The 14,147-nt window shown below is 48.3% G+C and overlaps 1 protein-coding gene across 1 annotated transcript in view; it reads left to right on the top strand.

Moving 5' to 3' along the window:
• Positions 1–14,147, top strand: part of mgat5b (alpha-1,6-mannosylglycoprotein 6-beta-N-acetylglucosaminyltransferase B) — a 31,877-nt gene extending 17,730 nt beyond the window's left edge. Inside the window, exons 9-17 of the mRNA XM_078083987.1 lie at positions 5,129–5,260; positions 6,451–6,584; positions 6,919–7,055; positions 9,374–9,529; positions 9,629–9,775; positions 9,893–10,009; positions 11,504–11,578; positions 12,518–12,783; positions 13,505–14,147. Coding sequence (XP_077940113.1) covers positions 5,129–5,260; positions 6,451–6,584; positions 6,919–7,055; positions 9,374–9,529; positions 9,629–9,775; positions 9,893–10,009; positions 11,504–11,578; positions 12,518–12,783; positions 13,505–13,703 — 1,363 coding nt within the window. The 3' untranslated portion in view covers positions 13,704–14,147. The remainder of the gene's footprint in view (positions 1–5,128; positions 5,261–6,450; positions 6,585–6,918; positions 7,056–9,373; positions 9,530–9,628; positions 9,776–9,892; positions 10,010–11,503; positions 11,579–12,517; positions 12,784–13,504) is intronic.

Genomic DNA, 14,147 nt, shown 5'->3' with positions numbered 1-14,147 from the left:
GGGGCAAGATGCCGCAGTGGGGATGCTTCAGCTAACCGTGCTTTTGTTTGCCCCACTAATTGGTGTCATGGTGAATACCTGCAGACGGTTCCCTGTGGGAATAACCACGGGGAGGTTTCGGAAATGGCTGAATGTTATGGCTAATGCCTTCCAACAGATGAATATGGTACCTTTGTGTGTCTGCATTTAAGTCGTCATGCAGCAGAGAGAGAGAGAGAGAGATGCTTTATTCAGGGATTTGTATGGACTTTGTACATTTATATAAGTGTGCTGTGGTGTTCCATTAGTGCTGATTTCAGCCTCTATTCATCAGAAAACGAAATGTTCAGCCTCAGAGAAAATATAATGGGAAGCCGAAATGGAAGGCAAGTAGATTTATGATCCGGCTCAGACCACATTCACTCTCCCCACGAAAACACAACCCAGTGTACATATCCCACCATTTTTATGGCCATCTTGAATTGGCCAGTTAATGGCAGAAGCTGAACATCCATAAATCCCCCTCCCTGTGACTATTGGCGAACATAAAAAGGGAAGATTTCTCTCCATCCCTCCCTCTACCACACGCTCTCAAATTGACGGATCATTATGTGGGTTGTGCTCCTTCAGATTCCCTCAGGCTTGTATCTATTTACATGTCCTGCTCTTCACTTTCCTGCCCAGGCTTTGGGGGGAAAAAAAACAGTTTAATATCACTAAACCGCCTGCTGTGGTCCTTGCGTGGACAGGATAGTTGATATGTATCGAGTTTTTCGCCGGCAGACAGATTAGTCACAGCGGGCGCTCCGCTGCGGTGGGAGTCAAGCTGTTGCTTTGCGGCGCATAATTGCCTCTAATTGGCAACCTTCATTTTCTCTCGGTGGCTTCAGTGAGTAGTCACTTTGCCTGCCGTCTACTTCAACCCGTTATGCTCGCACGTCCCGCCTCCTTCTTGTCCGTTGAAGATGCTGCAGATGCCCCCCCCCCGATGTCAAAAAACAATCCCGGCTCTGCATTCGCTGAAGTAGCAGCCGTTGCCCCATAAAAAGCCTTGACCGGTTCCAACTATGCAGCGAATCGTAAATTTAACGTCGGGATGATGTCCATGTTGGCCTCCTTATAGCGGCATCAGATACTGGCCACCGGTTGGCAAACTGGTAGACTGGAAATAGATGAAGAGAAAAAGAAAGATGCAGGTAACGGACGATGATCAGAAGATGAAGCACATTCCTGGTTTACTGTAATTAAAGTGGCCGTGACATCACCGGCGCACCGGGGGAAAAGACGCCTCCGAGGCAGTTTGCAGGCCGCCGAGGACGGCTGCCACTTCCGCTCGGGCATCTCATCCCCTCCCAGAGGGACGTGGGTGATCAGCAAGGGGAAAAACAGGGGAGGGCGGAGGCAGCTTGCAGCCTGTCAGGTGGAGCGACGGAGTGGAGAGGCAAAGCGCTGTGATCCCGAGCCGCTCGCGCTCATCTGACCCCACTGTTTTTACTCGCTATTGGATCTGCGGCTCCGGTGAAACCCCATTTGGCTGAGAGCGGTTCCATTCCAATTAGGTCGAGCGGGCTTCACTCGACGGAGCATATTAACACCGGGACATTTCTTTGCCCTCGTACTCTCCCTGAAAACACACAGACGTGCTGGAGCCGTGTGATCAGTGTTCCTAAGGAATCGTTTAACAAATGTCAAATTGGGGGGGGGGGGGGTGGGGGGTCAATTGTATCTGTAATCCTGCAGCCGGAGCGCTGGAAGTGATGAGAGGCTTGTGCAGGGCTCTGTGAAGTGGTAAAAAGAAAGAAAAAAAAAACGTGAAATAAAGCTGTCGTTTCTCTGGAAGCTCCAACAAAGAGCCGTATTGTTCTGCCAGCCGCGGCTTATTCCTCTCTGTGAGTGCTGATGCGCTCTCACCCTGCAGCCTTGTGATTGATGTGCCTTTGTTTCTCCGCTGTTAGACTAAATGCAAAAAAATGCTGCATTGATAAAAATAGCCGGGGTGGGCCATGAGCTAGGTAGCATCTTCAGGGCTTCCCTCCAGCTCAGTGTTGCAGGGTGACTAATTGAGGTTAACTGTGCTGGTCCTTAATGTCACAACTGTAGTGCCCTAAAAAGTTCAGTGTCTCTAAATATATGTTGCCCTTAAGCCTCCGTGTTGTTGTTTTTTAATGGACAGGTTGAAACCAATTTACCCAGTAGGTTCCCTGCTCACCCCGAATTGTTTTTCTTCTGCAGACACTTTAATAAAATGAGGCCCTCTTGTGGAGATGACTGAAGGAGAAAAGACAAACGAGTGGCTGACAACACAAAAGACGTCTGAAATATAAATTCACCCCGGACCTTTTCTTTTCCTCATGCATGCAGATATATTTCCCGCAGCAAGAAGATGGAGCACAATGGACTTTCTTTATCAAAATACAGTCGTCGTGGCGATACTGCACATGGGCTGTATCTCATCACAACCGCTTCCACATCTGGATTTTCCTCTCCTCTTATCCTGCCGTCTCGAGTGGTCGATTAGCATTCCGGAGGCCGCCCTCAATAACACCCCCGTTGCCCCGCCCCCCCCCCCCCCCCAAACTCGGGCCTTCCAATGCACCTGTAAATCTGCCTCAGGCGATTCCCCTCGCCGTTGGACATATGCACCCTGTGATGTAGTGTGACAGTGAGGTCTGTAACTCTCTTTGGTTCGATTCTCTCCCATTGCCCCGAAAAACCTTGAGTTGCCATGGCGCCGGTGTCCCACTGTGAAACAGAGAGCGCTTGTGCCCGATGGTTGTCAAAAGGGTTTTGGGAAATTCATGCAACTTTTGCACCTTTTTTGTTCTTCGTTTTGCAGTCTTTCTCTTTTTCGTGAAGCGGATGTTTTCCTTCTGCAGAGCCTACATGCTCTTAAAATACAAATAAAAGCTGAATTCATCCTTCTCACGATTGCTGCATGTGCAGCCAGAGCCTGATGAGGTTTATGTTTAAGAGCCGAATCCAATCCGAATGGTCTGAAATCTGTTAAAGACACAATTAGAAACTGTACACAGGGACATAATCCTTCATTCCGAAGGACGCAGCCAGTGTGATCCCTCCTGAAACGACTCTGTAATTGCATTTTTAATATTTGAAGAGCAACTCTCAATATCGCCGCGCGTGCTTCCTGGTCGTGTTTACGCTGCTGAGAGGGAAGCAAAACAACTGCGATACAACTCGTATGAAAACCCCGTTGTGTGCGTCTTCAGAGTACAGTGTAAATCAGGGTTCTACAGTTCTTGTTAATGGGATGCATTCGTTACTCGCTGTGGTGTCTTAGTGGGATTTGTTGATCATGATAAAAAGATTAAATAACGCCAGCCTGCGTCTGTGAAGAAGAAAACAACAACAACAACATCGAGAGATGGGATTATTTGTGCCCGCTTGTGTACGTGTGCTCCTAATGAATGTGTGCTTGTGTGTTAGACTCCTTACTCCTAAATGCACTTTAACAGACTCTCGCCTTAAAGTTGTCTGAGATTTGCATATAACCAATTAAACCTCTGAGCAGCAGCAGCTTCAGTGGATCTGTGAGGAGCCGAGTCACGTACACTCACTGTTGTGTATCTCTGATTCAACCTTAAACACACACACACACACACTAGTGAGGCACACATTATTTAAGCAGCACAGACACACCACTCATCAGTGAAACTATGTGATTGAGAGATATACGTAATGCCTTTTTATTTATCCTTAAAGAGATCTTTGGCGTGTGTGTGTGTGTGTGTGTCGGTGTGTGTGTGTGCTGCTTTTAGTGTGTTGTGTGAAAGTCAATGTCAGCGTTCTTCAGCAAAGTCAAGTCAGTTGTCCCTCCACTTTGTTCTCAGACTGAAATGTCTCCACGGTGTAGGAAAGGATTTGACAAATGTCAGACTGGCACTCCATCATGTCTTTAATCCTGCAGCCGGAAACGTGGAAGTGAAGAGAAGCACGTGCAGCGAAATCATCTCACTTTGGTGAATATTACTTTACTTTGGTAAAGTATTAGGAAACCCGCCTGCACCCGTTGCATAAAACCCAAACACGGCGTGAAGGAGTGAGAAGCGCTTCTGTTTGAGTGACCGTTGAGCTGCTCGGGTCCTTTGACGGACGGGGCCGCGGTTTGAAGCTCCGTCGGCCGACACGCTCTCGCTCATGATACCTTCTGCTGTGTCTGCTTCCAAACGATGTTCACGGTCCACGCAAAGCTCCACACAGGCTCTTGTTTGGCAGGTATTTGTGTGTGTGTGTGTGCGCGCTGTATTATCCTATTCAAAGGGTTTACAAACGGCCCCGTGTTGCATTATCTTAACATCCAGTAAACTATGTTTAGCACCACAGAGTATCTCACTGATCCGCACGCCCGCTTCCTCTTCTCCTGCTGCTCTGTTGTTGTCTCGAAAGGGCCGCTGGAGTTTGACAAAGCGTCACCATCACCTGCCATAAGAAGAGACACACTAGATTGTGTTTTTTTTCCCACCTTGGTCCCAGCTGAAAGCAGTGCGCTCTGAGGCTGCACAACACTTTGTCGCACGTTTATATCTGCTGTCTTTCCTGGTTTTGTAAGTGCTCTCGTCTGGGTTTTACTCTTCAGGCAACAGGTGCTTCATCGCGCCTGATCAAACACGTCTTGGCCACTGCACGTAACGGAGAACTAACCAGGACAAATTTTATCAGTGACTCATATACCTGTTGTGTTATTAGGTGGTTTTGTGTAACCGATGCTGGTGCACAACGGAGTCCCAGGGAGGACAGGGAGTCCGTTCTCTTGGGAGCATGAATGCCTGCACCTAATTTGGTGGAAGTCACGTAGTTGCGGAGATATTTCAGTCTGAAAGTGGCGAAACAAAACTACCAACGCGAGAGAGAAGGAACAGAAAGGCCCCGCTGTGGCTGCCAACGTTTGTGCAGTAAATTGCTTGGAAGGCATCGTGACAAAAGGCAGCGCAGCATAAAAAAATATCTCTCAGCATGAGGCAGAGGGACGGCGAGGACACTGACGTCCTCCCCCGCCATCCGTCTCTACACCCGACCCAACCCGAGTCCTACGAGCACCCACGCACGTGCAGAGAAAGGGGAGAAACGGTGACGTGTCGTTGGCTTCTTTGGGCTCGGTCCAACAGTAAAATCCCCTCTGACCTGTCTGCAGGTTTTTGGGCGTCCCTCCGGGAAGAGGAAACTGCCCTCTGACAGGACCTCTGCCCTTTGACCTCATCTACACCGACTACCACGGCCTGCAGCAGATGAAGCACCACATGGGCCTGTCGCTGAGGAAGCACAAGTGAGTACCGTGCTCCCTCTGTCCCTCCATCTACGTGCAGTGTGTGTTTGTTGCAGTCATTTCTTTCTTACTGCTGCAACGCTTCGCCATCGGCTTATTGAGTGGCCGCTGTTACACGCTGGTGGACTCCGGGCCGGAAACTGCACCGTGCATCAGCGAAATTCGCCCTTGCAGATTCAATTTGGCCTCTTTACGCGGCGATCAATCAAGCAGGTGCAGGTTTCGACACAAACTCTGCCCTTTATATGCAACCCCAGGTTGCTTGAAATGAATGAAAAGCCTGTGCACACACGTACATAGAAACGCATCACATTTAGTTCATGTTTCGTGTACTCAAACGAACTGCCCACAACCCCCGAGTGGTTCCACGTCGGTTCCTTTCTGAAGAGGCAGTTGTTGTCCAGCTGAGCGGCACCGAAGCAGCTAAAAGCAAAAGCAAATGCAAACGTTTTTACCCAAACACAGAAAAACAAATGTGCAAATTACAACTCTAGGAAGGCAAATGCATTTAGGGCGAAGGGAAGAAGCCCAGCAGTGTGTAAATGGTGATAACCGTGTTGGCTGTAATGTTGTTATGTTGTTTTATGGAGCCGAACTGCGGCTGCGTTTTATTCCACATTTTACTCACGAGCGGAGAAGATTATATTCCTACGAAACGACTCGCGTTGCACAGTAATTCACGTTGACTCCTCCGCGTTCGGGGGAAACCTCCGCTCCCTCCAATCAGCAGCCCAACGTCAGCTGATCGACCGGCGCCGCTCAGCTGTCACCGAGCAACAGACCGGGATTTTAAACACCCCCCCCCCACCCCCATCCCCACCCTGACATTGATTACAGCGGCGGGGCATTGATCCGTCTCCGACGACATTACAGCAATTGATTTTTGACTTCTCGGTGTGAATATTTACCGCTGATAAAGCGCTAATGTAATTCTCTGCCACGCTCGTTTTACACTAACGGAATCATTTGATTTTGATTTCCTGTGTCGGTGCTGCCTTCACCTTATCACAGCGAATATTAAACCCGCTGCAGTCCATCCAAAGAGAGTCCAGTGACTCTTTTCCCCTCAGACCTGCGGCTTGCGTCGTGTTGTGTCCCAGCTGAGGGCCTCAGGGTGGCCCCAATTTAAGCCCCGCGCGACTTGACTTGGGTCTAATTTCAGCTGCCCTTGATTCTTACTTCGCCCCCAGGTGCCACATCCGAGTGATCGACACCTTCGGCACGGAGCCGGCTTACAACCACGAGGAGTACGCCACCCTGCACGGCTACAGGACCAACTGGGGCTACTGGAACCTGCGCGGCCAGCAGTACATGACCATGTTCCGTACGTGGGCTCCAGTTTCTCTCTCAGCTCAAGTACAACCGCCCGCGTAATTGTCAGGGATGCTCTCAGGCCGAGCGCCACCTGCCTGCAATTCATTTTTTTGAGTTTTCACCTCATTCCGGGTACGCAACAAAAGTCAACCAGCTAATTGATGTGAATATCAGCGGCATTGTTTCACCACACAAATCGATGGCGTCTCCACAGTCTTCCTTTCGTTTCGTATTCTCCGAATGCGCAGCGGCCCGGATCTCCTCTCCAGCTCCTTTCACTTCAGTCTTATTTGTCCGAGACATGAAATTGGACTTGTTACAGTGGCTTTGTTCATCCCCGGCAGCCCACACTCCAGATAACTCCTTCATGGGTTTTGTGGCGGAGGAGCTGAACGAGACGGAGCGGCTGAACATCCAGCGGAACAAGGTCAACAACATGGCTGTTGTGTACGGCAAAGACGCCAGCATGTGGAAGGTCAGTGTCCCTAGACGGCTCCCGCAGATCCCCCTGCTTTTGATTTGTGTGGGACGTACTCGCAGAACCTCTAATCCACGGTGCTTTGGTTCAATCCGCTAACTTTAAAAGCTTTCAATGAAAGATGATGAAATGGCTTTGGAGAGCACACAAAGTGCTACACAACCGTCCCCCCGCGTGAAGCCGAGTGTGGCGCCGTGTCGTGTAACTGTGGTTTCACTCAGGGAAATGGCAGCTCTTTCAAGAGGCTCCCAGCGAGCCCCTGCGGGGTTTCGTTAAGGGGACCTTTTATCAGCCGTGGAGGCCTTTCGCTCATCGTGCGTCTTTTCAAATCCGTCGTCCCACAGAAAACTGATGTGTTTGTTAGGGAGGTTTAGGGAGACCAAATTGAATGTTTTGCAAGGGTGCAATGGAGAGTGGTATTCCCAAACAGGGCTTATTAATTAATGACATCAGGCAGAAGCTTTCGTTGTGCCTGCAGCACAAGCCCCCCGGTAGCATCTGTGCCGGTGTTTTCGTTACATCCTCGTTAGAAATCAAATCCCACAGCTTCACATACAGTACTTTGTTATTTTTAGGATAAACCTGAAGTTTAAGTGTTCAGTAGGACACAATATTGGACGCTCATTGAGGTACGACGCTGGAGCATTAATAGACCCACGACGGGAAAAATCTAGTCCCCTGTTGATTTTTCCCCGAGCTGCGCTGGTGTCTCCGGGGGGGGACGGTGCCGTGCATCTAACGCATGTTTGCAGTCGTTGCGTTCACGAGGGTTCTGTGGATCTGAACCTAAAGTTTGAGGAACTTTTGCATTCCGCACGCATCATCAAACACGCACAACACGTTTCATCTCCTCCAAACAAGTCCGTCCTCCAGGAATCCGGCCTGAAGTGAGATGGTAGAGGAACAATTGTTTTTGTTTAGTAAAAAAATTTCCCTCCGAGCTGCTGGCACGATTCCTCCTTCTCGCTGTAACTTTGAAGCGCGCCGCAGCCCCCCCCCCCCCCCCCGCCCTCCCCGAGGTTCGCTGGCTGCAGCTTTGTTCCTACACCAACACAACATTCCCCGGCTCTCTGCTGAGGAGCAGCGTCTTCCTCCAGCTTTTGAGGTTATGAGTTTCAGAAAAGGTCCCATGAGAGGAAGAAGGACTAATACTTGATGTCATATTCTTTTCCTGCCTCTCACCACTCCGCTGCTGTTCTATCCTGCATTCATCCTCCCATGATGCATCACTGACGGTGTCCCTCAGCTTCAAGTAAGTACACCTGCTTTTCGCTGGTATTATTGATCGAATAGCAAAATAAGACTTGTTTTTTAGTTAGTTTAGCCCAAAAAATTATATTTCACTTCAGCTGTGAATTTATTTATTTACTTAAGGTAACTTTTCAATGACAGTTCATTCAAAAGTGTTTCAAATATATGAAATAACTTCTGAGTTACAGACTTTCTACTGAAACACGACCTTGTAATGTAGCATAGAGGAGCTTATTAAGATAAGATAAATGAAAGTTGAGGTTTGTCATCTTACCGAATCCCCATAAAGTTGATCATCAATCAATTATTTGCAACTCGCATAAACACAAGAGAGAAAAGCAAAAGTAGAAGAAAGTATGAGTTCATCTCCATGTTGCTCGAAAACTCAAATTAAAATAGCCCGAGATAAAAAACGAGGAAAAACACAGATGACATTTCTAAATGATTTATGCCTTGAAGACACATCATTAGTGAATAATTAATATCGTTCCGCCAGAAACACTTTTTTGAGATAAAATAATTAATTTTCACTTTAGTGAAATAATTCAAACAAATAGTTTCCACGGGGCGACGCCGAAGATACACATTGATTTTAGGTCTTTGGTCCTCCGCAGGTACCGAATGAAGGCTGTTAGCGCTAACAAGAGCAGAGTCAGGTCTTTTCATCTGCTCGCCTCATTTCCATTAAGCACATTTTCATCAGGCCGAGGTCATACTGCTGCCCTCCCAAAAACCTTTTGGGGCTTTCCTCCTCTTGCGCTTTCAAGAGCAGTTGTGTTCCACTCGGATTAATCTATTCAATTAGTCAAAGCGCAGCCGGCGCTGCAGGAAACGCAAATAAAAAGAACTGGCAGCAGTTAGTCCAACGAGACAATTATTCAGAAGACACGAGAAAACGAGAAATCTACAAAGTTGCCAAATATTCTGCTCGAACTGCAAGTGAACTTATCATTTCAGAGAAAAGCACGAGGCGTTCAAAGACTAAAACCAGCCAATAGGGATACAATGAAGCAATGTAACTCTACAGTGTTTACGTTTCAAGTTCCTTTTTTCTTTTGTTTGTTACAAAGGGGAAAGAAAAGTTCCTGGCCATTCTGCATCGCTACATGGAGATCCACGGCACGGTCTACTACGAGGCGCAGCGTCCTCCAGAGGTGCCCGCCTTTGTAAAGAACCACGGCCTGCTGCCTCAGCAGGAGCTGCAGCAGCTGCTCAGAAAGGCCAAGGTGAGGCTTCCGTGATTTGAATGTGGTTTTGTTAAACCTGGATATGAGCTTCATCATCCCCCCCTCCCCCTTTTTCTTTTTTTGATTTTCCTGCCGAAGCTGTTCATCGGGTTTGGCTTTCCCTACGAAGGTCCCGCCCCTCTGGAGGCCATAGCCAATGGTTGCATCTTCCTGCAACCCAAGTTTAATCCCTCTCACAGCTCTCTCAACCATGACTTCTTCAGAGGGAAGCCCACCTCCAGGAAGGTGGGTTGCTATTATTGTTGTCTCAGCCACCAGCATCGAGGCGTCCTAACAAAAGTACACAGATCTTGACTTGACCCGCATCGTTGTGAATGTTATATCCCATCTATTCCTCCCCAGGTGTCCTCTCAGCATCCGTATGCAGAGCAGTACATTGGCCGGCCGCACGTCATCACCATCGACTTCAACAACTCTGAAGAGTTTGAATCGACCGTCCGTGAGATCATGAGGATGAATGTATGTTAATTTATTGGCGTTTTCCCCCCTGCCTCAGCATTATAATGCCGCCGCATAATATGACGGTCTTTCAGCACACCGCCGCATAATGTTTGCAATACTTTAAAGTCTGACTTGACCCACTTCTGAAGCCGTGAGCCTTCAGCAGACCTCTTCATTATGGCATCCCACGTTACAGAAAAGCGCTGAGCTGGCCCGCGCCGCGCGCGCTGCTAATTGCTTGAGATATTCCGCGCCTCAGGAGGTAAATTGTGCCCACACCTGAGTATACACACAGCGTCCTGCAGCAGATCACATTAATCAATCACGCTGTGCTCAATCTGTCGCCAGAACCACAGCGGGGCCGCGCGCGGCGCCAAAGGTGCAGGTGTACCTGCAGCTTTTCTTGAACGGGCCCCGTGTGTGAGGCAGGATGAAGTGGAGAAAAGCAAACGTATTTGCGTAGCACATTCTCACCACGCGGCAATTCACATAAAAACCAACAAAACGTCAGGCGAAAAAAAAGGAAAGTAGGGGAGGAAGAAACAACACTAATCACACAGGCTGACCGGGGGAAGCTTCCCGTTCATTTAAAGGAATTAATTGGAAGTAACGGCAGCTTAATTTGACTTGATATTGACGAGCATACCGCCGCGCTTCAACGTCAAATTGATGATACCGATGAACGTTTTGTATTAGAAAAAGGGATGTTTTTGGGAGAGACCCCCCACCCCCCCACACCCTTCCCCTCGCTCTGAATCCATTACATAAATATGCCCAAAAGGAAAATTGCATTGCGGAATATCTGATGAAGTGCCAGATACATTTCATTAAACTCAGATGATATAAAGTAATAACAGAGCGCTGAAAGCATCACAAGACTAAAAAGAACTATTTATCAGTTTACAGCCCGAGTGCTTGTGGCCTGATAGTAAACAATGAGATCTCACTCAAGGGTCCATGAGAGACATTCATTTCCTCAGCGAGACTCCCGACACAACGTATCATGAGGCGTCCATGATAATTGAAATCATCAAAATGATATAGGTTTTAAATTGTAGCAATAAGACCAAAGACATTAAACTGTAGTCGTTTGTCTTCCGCTTCCCCTCAACACTAAAAAGCCATTGATCAGCGTCTCAGTGGATCAGAATCTATTTCCTGTCATCAAAGAGACGGGCGATGAGTGACGGCCCTTAACATCGACGCTGATAACGGCACCCGAAGGACAGAGAACGCACAACCCCCCCCCAGTGCTCGATGACCTGTAGCCTGCTTTCAGTTTAATCCAACGTATTGATGAAGTCATCGCTAAACATAATTAAATCACTTTTCAAAGCTGTCAGCGGTGATGTATTAGGTCATTGATTTGAATGTATGGCATGATATAAGCCACTCGCGCTAATGAATGTGTCAGCTTTGATTAACTATCAGATGCTCTGTTCCTGTAATTATAACACACACACACACACACACACACACAGTTTCCTCATCCTGTGACATCCGTGTTTGCAGGTGAAGCCCTTCTTGCCGTATGAGTACACCTGTGAGGGGATGCTTGAAAGAGTCCACGCCTACATTCAGAACCAGGTGGGTCTCAGAACTCAACCGAGTCAGAAGGCATGCTGGGTAAAGTCGTAGTGACGCTATGGAACATATTCCCAAGGGGCATTTGTTGTGTCATAGCAGATCGGGTCTTCACAAGAAGAGAAAGGAGATGAACTGCTCGGCCGTTTGTTATTATCGCTCAATACGATGCGAGACAAGAAGTGCAGCGCAATTATGTGTTGCTGAAACTGTAACGGCTTCGTTAATAAATAACTGTAAATAGTCTCTAAATCACCATGGCGATCGTTGCTACAGAGGGAGTTTAGGTGTGACCCAGAGCGGCAGTATTGATCAAATATAATTCTAAAATCAACATAATTATGTACACATGTACCACATGTAAATTTAGCTGAAAGAATTTCTGAGAATTTTCTCAAAAGCTTTGCATTCAAAACCAAAATGGGTTTACACAATGAAAAATATTCTAAATACAAATAGTGGCATACGGCCCTTATACCCGCTACATTCCTGCCGAGCTGTGCGTGTGTGTGTGTCACAGATGCTATCTGTGTTTAGGAGTGGGAGATCGGAATCCCAGTTATTGCCTGCGTGTACTCTGAGCCCGTTTTAATAAACGGGTGTGAAGGCCAATGGGACGTGTCAGAGAAATGTTATTACCTGGTTCTTATGAATAGCCCCAGCCGGAGGGGGAACGTAATCAGGCCTCTCACCGGAGCCTAATTCTGCCTCCAAACACCGTTTCTCATTGGCTGCCATAACTGCATCGGCATCCTTTCCTGGAGGATTGACGAGGACTTTGTCAGCTCTGATAAGCGCCTCTGGATCATAACGGTTCCTTTTTATTATTGCCTCCTATCAGCTGTCCGGACCAGAGCTGCATGCGTAATTCGTCAGGAGCGAGTTCGTTAAGTGTTTGCGACACAACAACCAACGTGTTTCTCTCTTTCGCCCCCCCGGCAGGACTTTTGTCGCCCCGAAGCTCCGTTTCCTCCGGTCAACTCGTCGTGGCTCGGCGACGCTCCCGGTCCTTTCGTCCTCCCGCCCGACTCCAGCATCCTCGCCTGGGGCGCCAACGCCAGCTCCTACGCGCCGTGGCCCCCCCTCAGCGCGCTGCGCCTCCTGGCCTCGCCGGAGGGCCAGTCGTGCGTGAGGGCGTGCCGGAGGGCGGGACTCGTCTGCGAACCCGCTCTGTACCGTTTCATCAACATCAGGGAGGCCTTCAGCGCGTAAGAGGAGGGGATTTCTTCTGTTAAACGCCGAATGTGAAGTAATCATCGCGTATCGGAGTTTTTAAAACAAATGCGCTTTTGGGCAAAAAAAAGGGCAATTCATGTCATTTTAATTTCCATTTCTTTGGGTGGTCATGTTGTTTCTCAGGAGGGCGAGCGGGAAGCCCGCTAATTGATCCATGTGCAAGTTTATTCCGCCCGTATGAAAAGATCCTGGACACCAAATCGCTGCTGAAGACCCCACGCGTGTGCATGTGTGTATATGTGTGAATTTAGCATATAGATTAGCTCCTTTGTAGCAGCCTGTGCCGTCGGTGGATGAATGGGTGAGAGGTTGAAAGGGGTATTTTCCAGTCTACTCTATACCCATTATTGTGATATACAAATTCATCTTGCATTGTGTCCCAGCACAATGCCGCATCCGCACGATTGATTACTTCTTGATTCATCGTGGACTTTGTGAGTTGCTCATTCTGCAAAATAATAAATTGGTATAAGTTCCTTTCCCTCTTCGCAGGGTCAAGGCTCATTAGCACTCGTCGTTACACAATTATGCAGCAGCACAAACTACAAAGGGAGACACCAGGGCATTCTTTACCTGTCATACCTCCCTTAATGGGGCAGAACTGTAACATTAATATGAATTCTATTTCCGTGACAATGATCATTGAGTCTCAAGTCTTCACCGTTCATTCTAACCTTCGTCCTTCGTTTCCAGACTGGACCTCCAGTGTGACGGGTTGGAGTCGGAGATGAACCACCTCTTCCCCGCCTTCTCAGCGGAGCACGCGGAATGCGGCCTGCAGCGGGACCCGCTGCTGTTCAGCTGCGCCGGCTCCAGTGGCCGATACCGCCGCCTGTGCCCCTGCAGAGACTATCGCGTGGGCCAGGTGGCGCTGTGCAGAGACTGCCTATGACTGGAGGAGGACGCTTTGTAGTCGGCGTCGTAGAGACGGCGTGGCACATAGACTCTACTCCGACGGTGTAACCTCTCAGGGAGCTGCATGATTGTACTTTGAATGTGGTGGGTTTGAAGCTTCAGTTTAAAGGTTTCACGTGGCGGCAGTCTTCACTAAAGCGGCGATGCAACGTCTCATCGACGCATCGGTTCGATTAGTAGGGGAAACCACGCGCATACAACTTTGATTTAGAAAAGAAAAAAGAAATATTGCAAATGCTTGAAATTCACAAGTGTGTTTTCTCGGTGTTGTGTGAATACCTACAGTCATAGTGGAGTTTGGATATTTGTACTAGATGCACCCAAAGCCATGTGCGCCATGTTGAGATGTACTATTTTACATGTCCTGTAACGAATATATTTGTACATACGTGTTGTTTAATAAAATACAGGCAAAGAGTAA

This window comes from Gasterosteus aculeatus, chromosome 11 (genome assembly GCF_964276395.1).
Source record: "Gasterosteus aculeatus chromosome 11, fGasAcu3.hap1.1, whole genome shotgun sequence".
NCBI classification, from domain to species: Eukaryota; Metazoa; Chordata; class Actinopteri; order Perciformes; family Gasterosteidae; genus Gasterosteus; species Gasterosteus aculeatus.
The sequence above is the reverse complement of the archived record's forward strand: the minus strand, read 5'-3'. Positions and strand labels throughout refer to the sequence as shown.